This window comes from Camponotus vicinus, unplaced genomic scaffold (assembly GCF_025532165.1).
Source record: "Camponotus vicinus isolate PSW18456_S1 unplaced genomic scaffold, iyCamVici1.0 SCAF_1, whole genome shotgun sequence".
Classification (NCBI taxonomy): domain Eukaryota; kingdom Metazoa; phylum Arthropoda; class Insecta; order Hymenoptera; family Formicidae; genus Camponotus; species Camponotus vicinus.
The window spans coordinates 4,060,736-4,082,826 of record NW_028141945.1 but is presented as its reverse complement, the minus strand read 5'-3'; the positions used below and the strand labels follow the sequence as shown (position 1 = coordinate 4,082,826).

Sequence of the window (22,091 nt, the reverse complement as noted above, 5' to 3'; positions counted from 1 at the left end):
TAAGATTCTCGCATTTCTCTCTCAAAGAAAGATATTTGACCCGATCGAGATTTTCTGACATACATCTCGTTAATTATACATCTCAAATATAGTATATAAAATCTATATGAAGTTAACTCTAATTGTAAGAGATAAAATTACTCCTTACATTATTTTCCCTTTATTTCATTATACTAATTTTATTTGGACTTGATATTAACATTAATTCAGTCTTCCTTATTTTACCTGTTATTCTCTCTAGGACCTCTTATTCTTACAGATCGAGTATGTTAGTGTTGAAACAAAAACTTAATTACAAATTGCTCTGTAAACAAACGGAGAATGCGATCATCACGGCAGTTAATATGAAGCTTCCTCGTTCGATAGTTACGAACAATTAGCGTTCCTGCCGGGGTTAGCAGTCGTTAAGAGCGAATACGAACTCGCAGCAGTCCCCGTGGAAACTAATTGGATATCGCGGGCTCGTCCTTTGTAGCATACCGTTTCCATAATTAAATTGCTCGCGGCCTCGGCGCCGCCGCATGTCGATAATCAAACTAATCCAGCGCGCAACATTCCCGGGGTAATGGTTTCGCGCCGTCGAGGACCGATGGATAGGAGGGAGGGGGAGAAGGATTCCAGGCCGCCACCCACCGTCCTTCTGTCACCGTCGTCGTCGCCTTCGCCTTCGCGTCGTTCCTTTTGTTTCATTGATAGATCGCCCTTCGCGTAGAGAAAAAGCCTCACCGCTTACTTCGAATATACGAGGGGTAAAAAGCAATATACCGAACGACAGATACGAAAATATATAGCGCGACAGACGCGGGTACTGTACAAAGTAGATGTAGATCTATGGGGTAGACGGAAGAGGGAGGAGGAAGGAGGGAAAGAGACAGAGAGAGAGATAGAAATGGAATCAAGGTGGGAGCGGAATATCAGCGTAAAAGACACGAGCGGGATGGAGAAAGTTCGAAAGGACGACGAGGAGTCGCGCTCGCGCATCTCGTCCTGTCCTGTCTGCCGGCTGCTCCAATCTTCCTCCTCTCGCACACCGGAGGAGGTTGAACAGGAGGCAGGATGAACGCGCGCGGGTACGAGTCGGGCGACGTGTTCGCCGCGAGATAGAATGGTTGGAAGAGACGAGGGGGAGAGGGGGGGGGTTGAATAAGCCCGTTTTGTTCGTGGAGGGGAGCGATTCGGCGCGAGGGGATGATAGAGGAATACGGGAAAGAAGGAGAAAGAAATATTTATTATCTGCGTCTCGACAAGTATGTAAAATAAAATATATCGACGCGTGTCCTGGTATAACGTACATAATTACACTTTACGCGATCGCGAAACTTTGAAATCAAAGTCTCTATTAACTGTGATTTAACAATAATAAATATGTTAACATGTGTATAAGAGAGAGAGAGAGAGAGAGAGAGAGAGAGAGAGAGAAAGAAGAAAGAGAGGAAGAGCGCCGAGTAACAGACGGAGTAGCGGGGCGGAGAGAAAGATCTCGCGACGTTGCGTAGATCGGAGCGAGAGAGAGAGAGAGTGATACGCGAGGGAGGGGGGAGTATACAGCTGGGTCGAACGCGCGCGCAAGTGGTGGGGGGAGTCGTTGTCCTCGGGAGTCTTCGTACGCGCGAGTCTCGCGCTCGTCAGTCCGATGCGGACCGCGGTCACGTCGATATCGACGGGTGGTGCGTTTGTGCGTTCGTGCTCGCGCGCGGCGTGATATTTCGTCTCGCGTAACGCGGTGCGTTTCTCGCGGCCGCGGCCGTCTACGTGGGCGACGTGTCAAAGGACGCCGGCCGTCTCTCATCCCGCGTGTGCATATGTGTGTTTATGTGCCTGTGTGTGCGCATGTATCCCGGATGCCTGCCTGATGCGTCCCGCACAGCGGAATATGCGGGCGGCGTCGCTATGCGACGGTGAACGCCGATGACACACGGGGCTTTCATCCTCGCGTGGCGCGCGTCATCGGCCAGCAAGATCGCGGTTGAAAGAACGCCCGTGGCCTAGCCGCAGGATTTTCGGAGCTGCGAGGACCTGCGTCTCGGTAAGTGTCAAACGTACATATATATATATACATGTATGTATACACATGGAGCAGGCGCAACGATGTGTGTGTCTGTGCGTACAAGCGTGCGTATGCAGGGCGGCCTGGTACGCGTGTCCTTTCAAACGCGACGTCTTTGACAAATATCGTGTCTATCGGATAGAATTCAAACAGAGGACGCCATTTTTTTCCGTAATATTTAGATTCATATACACGTTGATATATATTTCGATATTGCAACTTTCGATTTAAATTTTTTTCAAGTTGATACGAAAGTAGTGAAATTCGTAATTATCGATGTTTTGAAGTGTCGAAATAATTGTTAATTTCATTGTTGCGAGTTCTGTTGTATCCGTCGTGGAGAGGATACGTGATAATGAGAAACCCTGTGTGTGTACGCATCTTGCGCGCGTTCCCTATACTTCGTCACATTTGAATACCCCTGCAATTCTTTGCGATATGTTTCGAAATAAAATGATGGAAATTTGATCTTGTGAGATTTTTCATGGATTTTTCGTGGATTGGTACGGGAGACTTGTTGTATATTCGAATTCGATCAGTTCGAAATTTAATATGACATATAATATGCCAAAATAAAAGTTTTTGTTTTCGCTACATTGACACGCGTTTGTAATTGTTAGTTTGTTATTGTTGACAATAATAAAACGAAGAATTTGCCATTTATAATTATAAATATACAGGGTGAGTCAAAAGTATGTTTTAAAAATTTGTGCTTTTACGTGTTAAAATGAGATGTTTTTTACAATTTTTTTAATGTTTAAATTTAAGCCATGTACCTTTAATTAAATTAAATTAAATATTTTATTCTATAGTATTTTTTAATTTAAATTCTATTCTATAAATTCTATTCTATTTCTTAATTTATATATTCTATAGTAGTTATTAATTTAAATTATAGTATTTTTTTAATTTTTTAGTTTAATGTTTTATTTTACATTATTTTTTAATTTAATTTAAAGGGATGTGCGCAGTTCAGATTTAAAATAATTTGGGTAAACAAAATAAATTACAACAAAATTATAACGACACAATTACAACAAAATTTGTATATGTGAATTATTCGTTTAATAAATTCGTAATAATTAACATTATCAATTATAATTAGAAATCTTTTTTAATTTTATATTAATTTGATTGAAATAAAAATTGTAGCCTTATATCTTTTTCTTTTTTTTTTGCTCACTAAAATCCTCTTTTCTATGATAATAGGACTTTGAAATATACTATAATAAAGTAGCTTGAAACCTGGATAATTTAAAAAGTGTCAAGACTCTATCTTTCGATTTTTCGCAATCTCGCTCTTTGGACACATCGAGATTTACGCGTCAGACAATTTACATAAATTATATCTCGCGTTTTTTAAATTGGTGATTATGAAGAACGAGTTGGCTCTGCTGCCTCGTTTTTCGATTGAATCGTCTTCGTTAGCGAGCATGGCAAACATGGAGGAAATATTTGCGATAGAAATATAGTGTATATTGGTAACGCCTCGTCAAAGCTTTTGGGTAAAGTTTGCAAGCTCGGTCGCAATGTTGAGGAAGTAAGTGCAAGACCTGTATATTGACGTCCGTCGTTTCTTCTGCTCCTTCCCAGGCAAAGTGTTTTATCGTGTTATGCCAAAATGGCATCGCCACTCAGGGTTTTCGCGATATGTGTATTGCATTTAGGGATAAGTGGAAGTAGACTAAGCATTAAGTTTACCGTTTTTTTTTCATATATCCATGAGATGATAATATTCTCATCTCATGAATCTTTAATGATTAAAATAGAACGATTATTATGAGGATGAAATTATATTAACTCTAATAACGGTCGGTTAAACGTTCGGCGATTATAATACGTACCGGGAATGAAAGCTAACAATAGCGATTTAAATCGTTTTCCCGCATGTGTATTGATTAATATAGAGACTTTTATTATCTTGGCTTGCTGGAGTAATTTAATACATACTTATCTTTCTTTCTCTTACATTAGATCTTTCAATTTTAATTAGTTGGAGTGAGAACGCAGGGTTGTTTCCAATTTCGCTCTTGCTTTCTCGACTAAATGAAACTAGGTCAGAAATTCGTAATATACACTGAAATTCCCAATGGGTTGTACAATACACGCGATAACATTATGAATCTCGACGCTATTATTCGGATGGTTGGATACATTGGAGAAGATTGCTAAAATATATATCAAACATTACGTAGGTTTTGATTATTACAACTACGTTTAAAAAAAGGAGAAAAAAACTCATGTACAAAAGTTTATGATATAAAATAGTAACGAAATATTTTGTAGGTTACATATTAAAAGCTACTTTCAATTTTAATGGATTCTCATAAATTCAATTCTCGTGAATTTTATTCCGGAATAACAGGAAGATTCATGTGAACTTATCATAAATTATTTTAAGTTCCAAACGTTTTTAGTTGGTCATATTTTGTTACAGAAATAAATTGAAAATATTTAAATTAGATAAAGCTTACTTTCCGATCAATTCTCCGAAAATTCATTGATTTCAATAAAACTGCATAAAATATTATTTTTGCTCTTTAAACGAAAATATATAACTTTAGTTTTATTTTTGACAAAAATCTCTCTATTTTTCTCTAAAATTGAATCTTTGAAAGTGATACTGAAATATTGAGATATTCTCACATTATAAGATGCAATTGTTAAAATTATACTTCCCCGAATTTTCATATCGACTTTTTTCATAAAATTGGAGAGTAATGAATGCCTCATAGTTCAAGATTCCAGAGCATTTCTGGAAAAAAAAAACATTTATTGGAAAAAGAAGATGAAATTTGTATGCTTGCTAAATATTGTTTTATAGTACGTTAGAAACCTTAGAAAAATATTTATATATATGTATATAAATAAAATTAAAATCAGGACGACTATTTTAAAATGTATTTATTAAAAATTAATACATATATGAGATTTAGAAACAATTATTTATTTTTTAATCAAAGTATTTGTCTCTCGGAAATTATACGTGATGATAAATTTTAATTGTGCTTGTTGAAACTAATCAAAATAATTGATTTTTCGTTAGAGATTAAAGCTTATTATACTACATAATCGATATCGATTACGAAAACACGTTACGGGTAATCAAATTTCTAAAGAAGGCGGAAATTTACCGACGTTGAGAAAGATTCGATAAATCGTCATCCGGTTGGCATGGTCGATTTGCGCGTTCGTAATTATTTTATACGTCCGGACTCTATCTCTTGCTTGGACGCTTGGACATTACGCAAAACGTGTTTCGCGCTGGCGTTGTGAGGTAACGGTTCAGCGAGGCGAGCTCGGAAAATTGTCCGATCACCAGCGAGCGGCGAACGACGCTTGCGACACGTTAAATCTCCACGGCATTGAGTCTTTATGTGTCGATATTTCTGAATTATCACGATCGAATTTTGCTAAACTACCGCGATGATAAGAGAGAGATCTTATAGTTTGATCAATTATATCCTATAGTTGAATCAATTAGAATAAAGCGTCGAGTATGATGTAGATAGACGGATAAAAGCACATGCGAATTTTTGAAATGTCCTTGCTGAAATCGGATGTCGGGTCCGAGATTATTATATATGATAGTCGAGGGTTGTGTGAGAAAACTCCGAGTTTTACATGCCAGGAGATTCATTTATCCTTTTACAAGAAAAAAATACTTGGTCTGTATCTACGCGAATGATGATTCATTCAAAGTGAATGCATTGGAAGAACGGGTTTCCTTCGATTCAAGGCGAATTCACTGGAGAGTTCGCTTTTGTATGAGGATGAGAAAATTAGAGAAAAAGAACAAAAAGAATCGTTTCACAGAAATAATAGTCTGCATTTAGAGACGGTAGAAATAGAGAGATTTTTTCGCTTCGCGGTATAAGTTCTGTTAATAGCAGTACATGTATGATAAGAAATGCGAGTTTGGATTGTTAAGTTAAATTAATGAATTCTCGCAAACGTGTATGTGTGTGTGTGTGTGTGTGTGTGAGACTATATTTTTAATTGTGCTTGTTGACAAACTAATATTTTTATTATCATTCGCTATTAATATATTTATATTAATATATTAATATATAAATTATATATTATATTAATATAAATTATATATTATATTATATATTATATATTATATATTTATATTAATAATATATTTAAATTATAATATATTTTTATTAATCAGATCTTTTGAAATTGTTGAAAGTGTGTACGTGTATGTGTACCTAAAATTACTGTCAATTTTAAAAATGAATTTGTACGCAACGTTGACAGTTTCAATTACAAAAGAAAAATATTGGATTCCTGTCATTTTTCAACGCGGAACGATCTATTTTTGCGGAAATATCGTTCGCATGAGTCACTTCCTTTCCGCTTTGGGCGACTCGTCCCGGAATAATCATCAAATGCGAACCTAACCGTGTAAATTCGTCGCCTCGCCGTGCCGGGACTTGCGAAATGCGAGTAATAGCTTTCGTCGTGCCAAGTCATTCTTCCGCCTGCGGAACGGACGAGGCGCGATAAAGCTCCTCCTCGTACGAACATCGCGTCGACATTCCATTTTCGGAATGTAGTGTCTATCCCCCGTCCGGGGACCACCTCCAGCCCCCGATCCCGAGTAAGTGTATCCTGCAATGCTGCAGCGATGCTTTGTAATTTATTTTGGCACCAAACTTTCGAATGAAATATCGCGACCTACCTACCTATTTAATTGCGAACTTTACGGATCGAAGAAGAATGTTCGAAACGAGAATAATAACAAGAAAATAATATTGCACCGCCATTTCTGATGCGAGGACTTCGTCTTGAAACTCGAGTACGTTGAATCGCGTTTAAAATAACATCGGAGCAAAATTATTCCCAACGTTGACATTTTCAAGTTCGTCAAGTTTATGCAAATTTACTTGTGTAATTAAACTTGCCTCGCATTTAGCCATATTTCTTTCTCCTAATTGTGATAGTTAAATAATTTTCGCTTTATAAGTACAGTAAGATTACATTTAAAAAACAAGATGAAACTTTTCAAATTTTTTTGTCACAATTATTTCATCGCATTTTATATATTTTAATTGTAATATAATTTCAAATCTTATATATTTTTTTCTTTAGTTTTTGTTATGTTTATGAGATAAAGTTGGCTGAAGTAAAATGCTCTAAAAGATCCGCTGGTGGCACCCATTGTTCATTGCTCACGAGTTTAAGCGTAAACATGATTTATTCGCGGATTACGCATCGTGTCACATCGAGAAAAAGTGTATCCTAATTGTCACAGTTAAATAATTTTCGCTTTATAAGTACAGTAAAATTACATTAAAAAGACAAGATGAAACTTTTCATATTTTTTTTGCCACACGCGTCACAATTATTTCATCGCATTTTATATATTTTAATTGTAATATAATTTCAAATCTTATATATTTTTTTCTTTAGTTTTTGTCATGTTTATGAGATAAAGTTGGCTGAAGTAAAATGCTCTAAAAGATCCGCTGGTGGCACCCATTGTTCATTGCTCACGAGTTTAAGCGTAAACATGATTTATTCGCGGATTATGCATCATGTCACATCGAGGAAAAATGTATTATCGCCCCGGTGATGTCGAGCTTGCACGTCGCCGTCGTCGCGATGTATACACACTTTTATTTGCACATTATAGCGCGCACCTCTCGCGACGCTAGTCGGATATGTTAAAGCTCGATTATATATATGCAACTGTTTCTCTCTGAGAATGCATCTTGTTATTATTATTATTTCATTTTGTTCTTTCGCTGGAAGAATTCGCGAGAAGAATACGGGAACGCAAACGGATCTGCGCGAACCTGTTTCTTCTCAACGCGGTCTTTTTTTATGAAAAAAAGAGTGTAAAGCTCTCTTCTCATATGACGAAATATATACGTTTCGAGTAAATCAGTTACGCGAAAACCAGTTTACTGCAATAAATCCGTTTGCAAGAAACGAAAGATGCACTATTAATTGTATAATTTTATGTTATATATCAAAACTTAAAATTTTTAATTCTTTTTAATAAAGAAATCATCTCTTAATTATTATATTTCTATATATTTTATGACGTATTATCTTGCGAAATGTACATGTATTGTTTTTATTAAAAACGTTATTTCTGAATTTACAAATTGAATATTATTTTATTATCTGTATTTAAGAACGCGTAACATGCGTAACATCGAATAAAAATGTATTGTATTGCTACTAATTGTGTTTCGACCAGCAAAGACGTCTTATAAGTTAGCGGAACAAAATGGGCGGAATCAATTATAATTGATATTTTTATTTGTTGCTCATTTGTTGCTAAAAAGTTGCCAAAGAAAAAAATTTGTTGCTCTGTAATTTAAAAAAAAAAAATCATGTTCCGCTAAAGGAAGATTAAGTTAGCGGAACAATATATGTAACAACAAAATTATACGTAATAATAATATAAAAATTTGTTGCTAATTTGTTGCTCTTAAAATATTCAATTTGTTGCTTGCAAAATAAATTTAAATAATAGCGGAAAACTTTTCACAGCGAGCAAAGTTACAAGAGTAAACTATCAGAAAAAAATTTGTTGCTCGCTTAAATTTGGTATTGAGATATAGTTTGAATTTGTTGCTTTCGAAATATCCAAGTTCCGAATTTGTTGCTTGCAAAATAAATTTAAATAATGATGAAAAACCTTTCACAGCGTGCAGAGCTACAAGAGTAAACTACTAGAAAAAAATTTGTTGCTCGCTTAAATTTGGTATTGAGACATAGTTTGAATTTGTTGCTTTCAAAATATCCAAGTTCCGAATTTGTTGCTTGCAAAATAAATTTAAATAATGATGAAAAACCTTTCACAGCGTGCAGAGCTACAAGAGTAAACTGTCAAAAATAAATTTGTTGCTCACTTAAATTTTATATTGGAATATAGGTTGAATTTGTTGCTTTCGAAATATGTAAGTTCCGAATTTGTTGCTTGCAAAATAAATTTAAATAATGATGAAAAACCTTTCACAGCGTGCAGAGCTACAAGAGTAAACTATCAAAAAAAAATTTGTTGCTCACTTAAATTTGATATTGGAATATTGATTGAATTTGTTGCTTTCGAAATATCCAAGTTTCGAATTTGTTGCTTTCAAAATAAATTTAAACAATAGCTGAAAACCTTTCACAGCGTGCAAAGTTACAAGAGTAAACTATCAGAAAAAATTTGTTGCTCGCTTAAATTTGGTATTGAGATATAGTTTGAATTTGTTGCTTTCGAAATATCCAAGTTCCGAATTTGTTGCTTGCAAAATAAATTTAAATAATGATGAAAAACCTTTCACAGCGTGCAAAGTTACAAGAGTAAACTATCAGAAAAAATTTGTTGCTCGCTTAAATTTGGTATTGAGATATTATTTGAATTTGTTGCTCTCGAAATATCCAAGTTTCGAATTTGTTGCTCGCGCAATAAGTTTAAATAATGATGAGAAACCTTTCACAGCGCGCAAAGCTACAAGAGTAAACTACTAGAAAAAAATATGTTGCTCGCTTAAATTTGGTATTGAGATATAGTTTGAATTTGTTTCTTTCGAAATATCCAAGTTCCGAATTTGTTGCTTGCAAAATAAATTTAAATAATGATGAAAAACCTTTCACAGCGTGCAGAGCTACAAGAGTAAACTACTACAAAAAAATTTGTTGCTCGCTTAAATTTGGTATTGAGACATAGTTTGAATTTGTTGCTTTCAAAATATCCAAGTTCCGAATTTGTTGCTTGCAAAATAAATTTAAATAATGATGAAAAACCTTTCACAGCGTGCAGAGCTACAAGAGTAAACTATCAAAAATAAATTTGTTGCTCCCTTAAATTTGGTATTGGAATATAGGTTGAATTTGTTGCTCTCGAAATATCCAAGTTTCGAATTTGATGCAATAAGTTTAAATAATAAACAAATTAAATTACAAGAATATGTATATGACGATACAATAACAATTAATAAGATTTATATGGCCTTGAATACTTGTGCCAAATATATTAAGTAAAAATTTAGTCAATATGGTTTCGATGTAATTTAAACTTTGCACGCTGTGAAAGGTTTTTCGTTATTGTTTAAATTTATTTTGCAACCAACAAATTCGGAACTTGGATATTTCGAAAGCAACAAATTCAACCTATATTCCAATATCAAATTTAAGTGAGCAATACATTTTTTTCTGATAGTTTACTCTTGTAGCTTTGCACGCTGTGAAAGGTTTTTTATCATTATTTAAATTTATTTTGCAAGTAACAAATTCGGAACTTGGATATTTCGAAAGCAACAAATTCAACCTATATTTCAATACCAAATTTAAGCGAGCAACAAATTTTTTTCTGATAGTTTACTCTTGTAACTTTGAACGCTGTGAAAGGTTTTCAGCTATTGTTTAAATTTATTTTGCAAGCAACAAATTCGAAACTTGGATATTTCGAAAGCAACAAATTCAACCTATATTCCAATATCAAATTTAAGTGAGCAACAAATTTTTTTTTGATAGTTTACTCTTGTAGCTCTGCACGCTGTGAAAGGTTTTTCATCATTATTTAAATTTATTTTGCAAGCAACAAATTTGGAACTCACATATTTCGAAAGCAACAAATTCAACCTATATTTCAATACCAAATTTAAGCGAGCAACAAATTTTTTTCTGATAGTTTACTCTTGTAACTTTGAACGCTGTGAAAGGTTTTCAGCTATTGTTTAAATTTATTTTGCAAGCAACAAATTCGAAACTTGGATATTTCGAAAGCAACAAATTCAACCTATATTCCAATATCAAATTTAAGTGAGCAACAAATTTTTTTTTGATAGTTTACTCTTGTAGCTCTGCACGCTGTGAAAGGTTTTTCATCATTATTTAAATTTATTTTGCAAGCAACAAATTCGGAACTTACATATTTCGAAAGCAACAAATTCAACCTATATTCCAATATAAAATTTAAGTGAGCAACAAATTTATTTTTGACAGTTTACTCTTGTAGCTCTGCACGCTGTGAAAGGTTTTTCATCATTATTTAAATTTATTTTGCAAGCAACAAATTCGGAACTTGGATATTTTGAAAGCAACAAATTCAAACTATGTCTCAATACCAAATTTAAGCGAGCAACAAATTTTTTTCTAGTAGTTTACTCTTGTAGCTCTGCACGCTGTGAAAGGTTTTTCATCATTATTTAAATTTATTTTGCAAGCAACAAATTCGGAACTTGGATATTTCGAAAGCAACAAATTCAAACTATATCTCAATACCAAATTTAAGCGAGCAACAAATTTTTTTCTGATAGTTTACTCTTGTAACTTTGCTCGCTGTGAAAAGTTTTCCGCTATTGTTTAAATTTATTTTGCAAGCAACAAATTGAATATTTTAAGAGCAACAAATTAGCAACAAATTTTTATATTATTATTACGTATAATTTTGTTGTTATATATATTGTTCCGCTAACTTAATCTTCCTTTAGCGGAACATGATTTTTTTAAAAAAATGACAGAGCAACAAATTTTTTTCTTTGGCAACTTTTTAGCAACAAATGAGCAACAAATAAAAATATCAATTATAATTGATTCCGCCCATTTTGTTCCGCTAACTTATAAGACGTCCAGCAAAGTTAACCTTTCCCCGGAAAAAGGAGTTCATGGAGTATTAACAATACGAAAGTCACTCTGCTAGCTCGTTTCATTTGCATGTTTCAGAACTTTTTCCATGAAAAATGCAAACTGTTTGCGCGTTATAAAACTGCTGTATTTTGCGAGTATTTTTAATCGTCGCTATGCTCATTAATAATCTCTTCTACGTCGGCTATATGTACCGAAATTTCAGGCGAACAATTTAGGATGGTATTGGGAAGTGGGATTAGATTATATCAAAAGTAACTTTGCATCGGAGTAGTTTTATAGAACCATACATTATTCAACGAAAATAAATTAACAATTAACTCGAGGGATCTCGTAATTATTAAAACTTGAATTAATATAAATAATTTTTTTGGATATTAAATTTCGCGAATGTTATACATACGAAAAATTGTTATTTATTTCTACGTATATATAAGTAATTAATAAAAAATATTAAATTATTATATTCCATATAATATTAACACACGTACAACATACACAACACAATACTCTGTTATTTTTCCATTATTTAAGCATTTTTATTCATTACAACGCAGAATTATATCTTTTGTTTATTCAAGTTATATGTAACTCTCGTTACATGCAGGATTTGTACATATGTATCGGGACCATTAATGCGCCCCATTATACAAGCCTCGCGTTTATTCTCGTGCGAACAATTCTCCGGCCACAATTGTCGCGTTGACGACGCTCTGCCTATTGCCTCTTTTTCCCCCTTCGAAACACAATTCCTCTTTATGGTTTACAAGTTTACTTTTTCGAGATAAATGTTCTCGGTCACCCTTATCCTCTACTCCCCTTGCAGCGCATAAGTGGAAACGCGTAATTTCGCAGCATGACAAGTTTCACAATTGTGATTTTATGGTTCTAACCCATAATTTAATCTTGTTTACTAAGAAAATAATCATGCTTGTTCATAGTACTTATGACCAATTTTTCGGTGCACATTTTTGTCAACAGGATCGATCGACGACCGGACACCTGGAGGTGGTAGACGTCAAGGAGAAAAGAGGATGAGAGGAGTCGATCCACCGTCGAAGGTGAGGCGAGGTGGAACCGACTGAAAAAGAGAAGAAAAAGAAGAAAAAAAGAGGAAGGCTGAAAGCGAAGAAGAGTCGCGGTGAAGGAGACGGTGGAGAGGGGTCGAAAGGTTGAGCGACCTACGGACCACGACGAGGAAGAGGTGGTGGCGGGAAAAGGGCGGTGGGGAAAGAGCAGACGAGGAAGAAAGAGGAGGAGGAGGAGAAGGAGAACGACCGGCGAAGAAGGACAGAGAAATGATCTTGGTAGGTGACTGGCAAAGTGCTGCGGTGGTCGACTCCTCGACGAAAGGCAGATAGCGCCGCCATTAGTCGTTGCCGGGGCACGGAACATCGGGCCCATGCGCGTTGCGGCCCTGGCCGTGGGTGAGGAGGGCGAGGAGGAAGAGGACGAGGACGAGGAAGAGGAGGCGGAGGACCGAACGGGGCATCGCCACGAGGCTCACGGGCTCGCGATGTGCCCTGCGGCTACGGCGGCAGTGGGGGGCAGAAGTCGACAGCCCGCCACGACGTGTCCGATTTTCTTTGTGCTGCTGCTGCTGTTACCCGTCTGGATTCTGACGATCGACGTCGATGCGTCTCCCCTTCATCCCGTACCACCACATAGAGGTGAGTCACGTTCACCTTTCTTTGTCGACTTGGAGCAACGGTGCCCCAAAGTACGCTTAGAGCGATATTACATTCGTTGCACGATGAATTTGTATGGACATATCGATTGACTATCGGATAAAATTTTTAGGACTTTCAAAAGTTTCTTGCAATAAGTATGTCCGACATAACTGATCATCGACAATGTAATAGTACAATATGGCATATAGATCAAATTGGAGATTAAAAATTGGAAAAGAGAACATTTTCAATACAAGTTTTCCTTTTTATAAGAAGTTTTCTCCTTCACATATTATTATTTAATTTTCTAGCGTTACAGAAGTCAAGATTTTTAAAATATAATTATTAGTAAAATTAATAGAAGAGCGAGAAAAAGCTCATTAACATTGTTTTGAATTCATAAATAATTATCATGACCTAAAAAGTAAATTATGTCTAATGTTAAACATGTTTTTTTGATCTATTTTTAGTCTTTCTTAGTAATTAACAAAATTTAAACTAAAGCAGTTAAGATTTTAAAAACTAATTCTTTCTTTCTTTTTTTATTTTTAAAATTACAAACAATAATTTATATTATACGTTACGTAATTCTTCTCGTTGAAGACGAGATATTATACGTTACGTAATGCTTCTCTATTATATTCTTATAATAAACAACTATTATTCCATTTTATTATCATAGTTTTTCGTTTTTGGCGCAAAAACTAATGACCTATAAAGAATCGAGAAAATAGTTTATATATATAGAATTAAGAGAAAAATTCAATTTCTCCAATAGAAATTACTCTCGGTTTACGGCATCGATTCAAGTGAAATTACGAGTAATTCGCGATTGAGTTATATATTAGATCTGTTCTCGATTAGCAATCTGTAATGTGCATCTCGCAAATGCTATCATGTAACCCTAATTCGTATAATGAATACGAAATCGGTCTCGCATGAGGGATTGATTCATAATTAATAGACTCATATGGATCAATGTTGTTTTCATTGTTCTTTTGATATCATTTTCGTATAAATATATATGTATAATGTATAATCGTATTACGTTATTGTGCAAAATTTTACAAAAAGTAGCCATATTTTCTCATATATTTTCCCTCAATATCGATACAGAAAATGATAAGAATAATTCAAAATATTCGATCAACTTAATAGATAATACTTGATAATACTTTTTGTTTTTTAATTAAATAATATTTTCATTATAATTTAACATAAGATTTATAAAATTCGGCTTACATCGCGATTACACGTGTTCGCGAGACTCTCAAGAGATACTTCAGAAGTACCTCGCTGTTCGATGTCCTGGACGGGTTCCGAATGAGTCTCTGCCCACGCCGCACGGCGATGGCCTCAAACCCGATACTCCTCTTTGTCTCACGTGTTCCTTTTATGTTCCGATCGTTCGATCGATAGTATTTGCGGAAACAATGGTACGCGACCTTAAACGGCACTCTAATTGCGAAAGCACGTGATGCAAACTGCTCTTTGCGTTGTCCCATTGACCGTTCGAACCATTTATATGCATCGAAAGTTGTTTAAGTCACATCTGTAAAGTCTGTTCATTAAAATATCGCGTAATTTATATCTTGTATCTTTATATTTATTTGAAATTTTACTATAAATTTAGATAATTAAAAAATGTATAATTGCGATTAAATAATTAGACAAACATCCAAAATAAGAATTTCTAGTGAAGACCATGATACTAAAAGATAATTGAATCGAATAATAAATAATAAATTGGATATTTTCTTCATGTATTGAGCTCTTTTTTATGAAAAAATAATTATGTAGATATCTAGGCGGAAAAAATGTCGAGCGCGAGTAATTGGATCCGAGTGTGATTGAATTGAATCCGATAGTTTTCGCATTAGCTGGATGCAATTACTCTTATTACTAACAATAAGATTATAGATCATATACATATTAATATTATCTCTCTATCTAATAGAGTGCAATTATAATTAATCTACAATTACAATTAACAAAATTATATGTAAATCAATACAATTTTATTTTTTATTCGAGTTTTTTTATTACCGAGTAAAATTCTTTAGTTTTTAATTATTTATAACTGAAACACTTTCAAATATCTTCCATTGATTCAGACACAACTCGTACAGATAACAAAAATATTTAAAAATTATTAAATTTCATACATTGGAATCTAGTGCCTGGATTATAAAAGAGTTAATATGTGTGCATCCTTTCGGTGAAATGGACGCGGAACAAGTGTACTTTGGTTGCTGTACTTGTCCGAGATCTAAAAACGCGTCTCTGAGGAGCTCTCTCGACCGAGTGGTCGTGGTGAGTGCTTGAGTGTTCGTTTCTCTTAAAATTTCTGTCGCCTTACCACTCTTAAAACATTAAATAATTCATAGCGAATATGATGTTTCACATAGCATATATAACTTGCAAAAAATGAAATAACTGATTTTACAATTATTTTGCGATAAAATATCGGTCTCCACAAATAAATAATAGTATTTATAGCAAATTGAAAGAAAAAGAAGCTTTTGGATATAAAATTATATAATAGCACAAACATAGTCATAATTCAAGAAATAGTTATAAATATTGCATTTAATATAATATTTCATTGTAAATACTACAAATATATTAAAAGTTAAAAAACGCAAAGTGTATTAGTTTACATCAAATTTTTTTCATTTATAAAAAAGAAATGAAATGAGAAAAATATTCGTAAAAGTCTTAGAAAAGTAGATATTCGATTTCTTTTATAATAGTTTTCTTTTATTTCTTATCGAAATTTAAATTACATTTCTATAAAACCGAGTATATTGATTTCAATTATTACATATTTTTTACTAAATAATGCTGTCTAATTTTAATCATATAATTTAACAATATAAATATAGATTGTAGATTTCTGTTACCATCGCATGTTCAATACCAAATATAATTGACAGTTAAAATTAGGGTAACATGAATGTTTTATTTAATCCCGATTCTAAAATCGGATAAGTTTATTCATGGATATATATTTATTTGATTGTTATATGATAGATTTAATTATTTAAAAAATATAATCTTTGCCTGAGTTTATTTTTTTATTACATCCGCTATGAAGGAGATATGTCGAAATTTATCACATCTTTTTTACAATAAGTCATGTAAGTGAAAATATATCTCGTTTGACCTATGTGCTTTTGAATTTTGTAACGTTCTCGGCAAAACGCGTGTTTGTATATTTTTTTTTTTCATTGTGGACCATCGAGCGCGATTTGAATACGCTTTAATGTTTAAATCATCTAACACAGAACTCAAGTATTTTAATCTGACAATGGAACATTGAAAATATTTGTCTAAATCGATTTTTTTTAATTTTGAAAAAAATATGTTGTTAAGTTTTTAAAAATGGCTTTTACAATCGTTATTTTTAGATTACAATAGAATTATTTAACAACATATAAATATAAAGACTAAAGAATATATTACTTCCAAATAATTTTACTTTTTTATATTTAATTATTTAATTTTTATAGTATAAAATAGGGTTGTAAAAAAAAGAAAAAACACTTTTTTTTATAAAAAGATTCTGTTATGTTTAAAGTGAGAAAAGAAAAGAAGTAACAATTCCATGATACGGTGTGAGTATAATTAGGCTTACACTTTCAAAGTCTATTCTATCGTTATAAATAAGATAGTCATAATCGAGACGTTGAATCGTACAATACGAAATAATATGTCAATAATTGTGTATATGATGCATTATCCTATAATAACAAAAGAAATTTTCTTTTCGTTTTTCTTTTCTTTGCCTATAAAAAAAGAGATTAACGGGAAGACTTTTTGAATTATCTAAGAAGCGCTCATACTTTCAACGTCTATTCTATTATCGTTATAAATAAGATAGTCATAATCGAGACGTTGAATCGTACAATACGAAATAATATGTCAATAATTGTGTATGTGATGCATTATCCTATAATAACAAAAGAAATTTTCTTTTCGTTTTTCTTTTCTTTGCCTATAAAAAAAGAGATTAACGGGAAGACTTTTTGAATTATCTAAGAAGCGCTCATACTTTCAAAGTCTATTCTATTATCGTTATAAATAAGATAGTCATAATCGAGACGTTGAATCGTACAATACGAAATAATATGTCAATAATTGTGTATATGATGCATTATTCTATAACAAAAGAAATTTTTTTTTCGTTTTTCTTTTCTTTGCCTATAAAAAAAGAGATTAACGGGAAGACTTTTTGAATTATCTAAGAAGCGCTCTTAATCATGCTCGCACCTGGTACAAACGTACCTTTATGGCGCGACTCATCTTCGCGTGACTCGCGATTTACGGTTTGCGCAACGCATTCTTCTCAGAAACATGGCCATTAATAGAACCGTTTCCTTTATGTGCATTTTTTAGATATCACGCGCAACTCATACATTGGATATTACGAGGCAGCTACTTACGACACTGCGACCTTGAGACAACATCGCAACCGGATACGTCGCGACGTCACCGACTCCGAGCAACCTCTGATTCTACATCTGAAGACGCTCGACAGGTGAGTCCCATAAGCGAATCTTGCGTCTTTTCTTATTTCGATATACACAACGAGCTCTTTTTCCCCTCGCGTGTTTCGAGCAAAGACACAAGATCGATACTGAATCTGATTCTGGACATCCGAGAAGCCATCCTGTTGAAATTTCATCTATCTCGAACACTCGATTCTAGTTTCAAAATCAAAGTATGACGAATATGGGAAATTTGAAAAAGGTATTAGGATTTTGATCTTTACAGATTTATGTTGTTATAAAGATTTTGCATGATTTAATGAAAACTTCTCCGAGTAAGCTTTTATAATTATATAACTTTTTACAAATTTCGGAAATTACGAATATTGTATTTCTTATGTATGCTTGTAAAACGATGTAGACAAAATAGGCGGTGTGTCGCTGCAGTACATCCTAATTAGGTCAGTGGTGTCTCAATCCGATTAAAGATGGTGGTCAAGACCAATTCACATGCGGCTTATATAGTTTGCATGTGTCGTATATAATCGAAGTTATTTGGAAATGTTGTATATACATATATATATATATATATATATATATATATATATATTTATAAAGAGTAGAAATTTATTAATAGATATGGATGGAAATAATTATCTCTTATCAAGATTTATCTCTCATTATTAAAAAAGCTTATTATTAAAAATTTATACCTTCTAATATTTTTAGGATTATTAAATCTTGTATCTTTATTTTCTACCATACAAGTTGTTTTTTGTATATTTTTAGAGAATTTTTTAAGAATCTTCTATTTTTATTTTATGTTTAACACACGATATTGTATGACATAATTATTAAAACTCTTTTTTTTCTAAGACAAGATAAATTTTTGTTGCTAAACTATTAGAGCAGCAATGCTTATACATAGATATGATAATTGGAGAATCACAGAAAAAAATACAAATATAATATCAATGTTTGCGTTAAACCAGATTTACTAGATTTACTATCTATAGGAAGAGCAATTATAGAGTTTCACTCTCATGGTTATTTAATGTAAGATTGGAATATATAACGCAATATCAGAAAGTTTATGATAGCGTTCCAGTTTAACAACGATACAAATCGCGCACTAGTCGATGCATTACGGAATCATTTAAATATTGACTCGCGCTTTCACTCTTGCGGCGTATTTATAAACTTCAGAAATGGATGTTGAAGATAACGGTCCATCCTCCTTTTATATTCCGAATTATAACGGTATACAACATGATTTTCTCGAATTCTTTAGTTCGCTCAATATTTTCGTACTACATATATATTACGTATTATAGTACAGTATATTAAACTAGTAAAATTATTTATACCTAGTTCATAATATTAATTTATTAACATTCTTTTGAATTACAAAATTATATTTTTATCAACACAACTATATTTTTACTATTTATTACTATTATTTATATAACTTTTATGTTCAAATTTAGCAACAATCTGCAATCGAATTTTTCCTTTTCCTCTATGTTTAAGAATAGATGAATTAAATTGAATTGAATAAGAATTTCTAATTTCCAATATTATGATTTATTCTGAAAATTAAAGTGACTAGAAGAATAGGAATAGAAATTGATCCTGTAATTTTAAATTCAGTCATTCACCAAAAAGTTTAGTGATTCATAATTAAAGATAAAAATTAAAGTACATATATAGTGTCTGTGAAGCTGGCACGACAATCTACGAATTATAAAAAAATACTAGAGTTCTGATAGCACTTTTCATAGTTCTATAGTTCCTGATAAAAATTAAAAAGAGTTCCGCATTCCTTATATTAAAAAATCGAAATCGAAAAAATGTCGTGCTAACTTCGCGAATCTAGCACGACACTCTTTCCTCTAAAGTACCAAAACGTGTTGAATATTATTATTTTTCGCAAGAGTTCCCGATAGTTCTGTTCAAGTTCAGCCTATATATGCAATTTCAGATCGATATTTCAAAAATTAATAATTTTTAAACAATTTTTAAGATTCTCGCCCAGCACGACATTCTCCCTCTAAAGTACTAAACCGCGTTGAAAATTATTATTTCTAATAACAGTTCTCAATAGTTCTGCCATAGTTCAGCCTATATATGCAATTTCAGATCGATATTTCAATAATTAATAATTTTTAACGAATTTTTAATGTCCTCGACCAGCACGACACTTAGTAAAAATGTGTCGTGCTGATGATTTTCCGTAGTTTTAACGATAGTTCTCGACAGTTCTATAAAAGTTCTATTCTTTGAAAACGTTTTTACGCAGAGTTCCGACCGTTTAATATTTTTTAAACAATTTTTTATTATTATCCAGCACGACACTCTCCCTCTAAAGTACTAAGACGCGTTGAATATTATTATTTTTAGCAAGAGTTCCCGATAGTTCTGCTATAGTTCAGCCTATATATGCAATTTCTGACCGATATTTCAATAATTAATAATTTTTTACGAATTTTTAATGTCCTCGACCAGCACGACACTTAGTAAAAATGTGTCGTGCTGATGATTTTCCGTAGTTTTAACGGCAGTTCTCGACAGTTCTATATAAGTTCTATCTTTTAGAAACATTTTTACGCAGAGTTCCGACCGATTACTATTTTTTAAATAATTTTTTACAATAACCCAGCACGACACTCTCCCTCTAAAGTACTAAGACACGTTGAATATTATTATTTTTAGCAAGAGTTCCCGATAGTTCTGCTATAGTTCAGCCTATATATTCAGTTTTAGGTCGATATTCCAAAAATTAATAATTTTTTATGAATTTTTAATGTTCTTGACCAGCACGACACTTAGTAAAAAATGTGTCGTGCTGATGATTTTCTGTAATTTTAACGGCAGTTCTCGACAGTTCTATAAAAGTTCTATCCTTTAGAAACATTTATACGTAGAGTTCCGACCGTTTATTTCATAAATAATTTTTTACAATTATATTATTAATTGTTGGAATATCGACCTAAAATTGTATATATAGGCTGAATTATAGCAGAATTATCGAAAACTCTTGCTAAAAATAATAATGTTCAACGCATTTTAATAATTTAGAGGCAGAGTGTCATGCTGGGTTATTGTAAAAAATTATTTAAAAAATAGTAATCGGTCGGACTCCGCGTAAAAATGTTTCTAAAGGATAAACCTTATATAGAACTGTCCAGAACTGCCGCTAAAACTACGGAAAATCATCAGCACAAAACATTTTCACTAAGTGTCGTGCTGATCGAGGACATTAAAAATTCGTTAAAAATTATTAATTATTGAAATATCGACCTAAAACTGCATATATAGGCTGAACTATAGCAGTACTAATGGGAACTCTTGCTAAAAATAATAATATTCAACGTGTCTTAGTACTTTAGAGGAAGAATGTCGTGCTGGATTATTGTAAAAAATTATTTAAAAAATAATAATCGGCCGGAACTCTGCATAAAAATGTTTCTAAAAGATATAATTTATATAGAACTGTCGAAAACTGCCGTTAAAACTACGGAAAATCATCAGCACGACACATTTTTACTAAGTGTCGTGCTGGTCGAGGACATTAAAAATTCGTAAAAAATTATTAATTATTGAAATATCGGTCAAAAATTGCATATATAGGCTGAACTATAGCAGAACGATCGGGAACTCTTGCTAAAAATAATAATATTCAACGCGTCTTAGTACTTTAGAGGGAGAGTGTCGTGCTGGATAATAATAAAAAATTGTTTAAAAAATATTAAACGGTCGGAACTCTGCGTAAAAGCGTTTTCAAAGAATAGAACTTTTATATAACTGTCGAGAATTGTCGTTAAAACTACGGAAAATCATCAGCACGACACATTTTTACTAAGTGTCGTGCTGGTCGAGGACATTAAAAATTCGTTAAAAATTATTAATTTTTGAAATATCGATCTGAAATTGCATATATAGGCTGAACTTGAACAGAACTATCGGGAACTGTTATTAGAAATAATAATTTTCAACGCGTCTTAGTACTTTAGAGGGAGAGTGCTAGATTCGCGAAGTTAACACGACATTTTTTCGATTTCGATTTTTTAATATAAGGAATGCGGAACTCTTTTTAATTTTTATCAGGAACTATAGAACTATGAAAAGTGCTATCAGAACTCTTAGTATTTTTTTATAATTCGTAGATTGTCGTGCCAGCTTCACAGACACACATATATACACGTATAAAGTAAAGTACATATATATATATATATATATATATATATATATATATATATATATATATACATACACATACATATA

At 32.8% G+C, this 22,091-nt stretch overlaps 1 protein-coding gene across 3 annotated transcripts in view; it reads left to right on the top strand.

Moving 5' to 3' along the window:
- Positions 1–1,616: 1,616 nt before the first annotated feature.
- LOC145967981 (disintegrin and metalloproteinase domain-containing protein 10) overlaps positions 1,617–22,091 on the top strand; it is a 68,231-nt gene continuing 47,756 nt past the window's right edge. For 2 of the 3 annotated variants that reach the window (XR_014437630.1, XM_083093133.1), the window contains exons 1-3: positions 1,617–2,026; positions 12,629–13,317; positions 17,716–17,857. Coding sequence is in view for 2 of the 3 variants with exons in the window: in XM_083093133.1 (XP_082949259.1) it covers positions 13,050–13,317; positions 17,716–17,857 (410 nt within the window). In the remaining variant the exon portion in view is untranslated. The remainder of the gene's footprint in view (positions 2,027–12,628; positions 13,318–17,715; positions 17,858–22,091) is intronic. The other variant, XM_083093146.1, reaches the window with a different exon arrangement.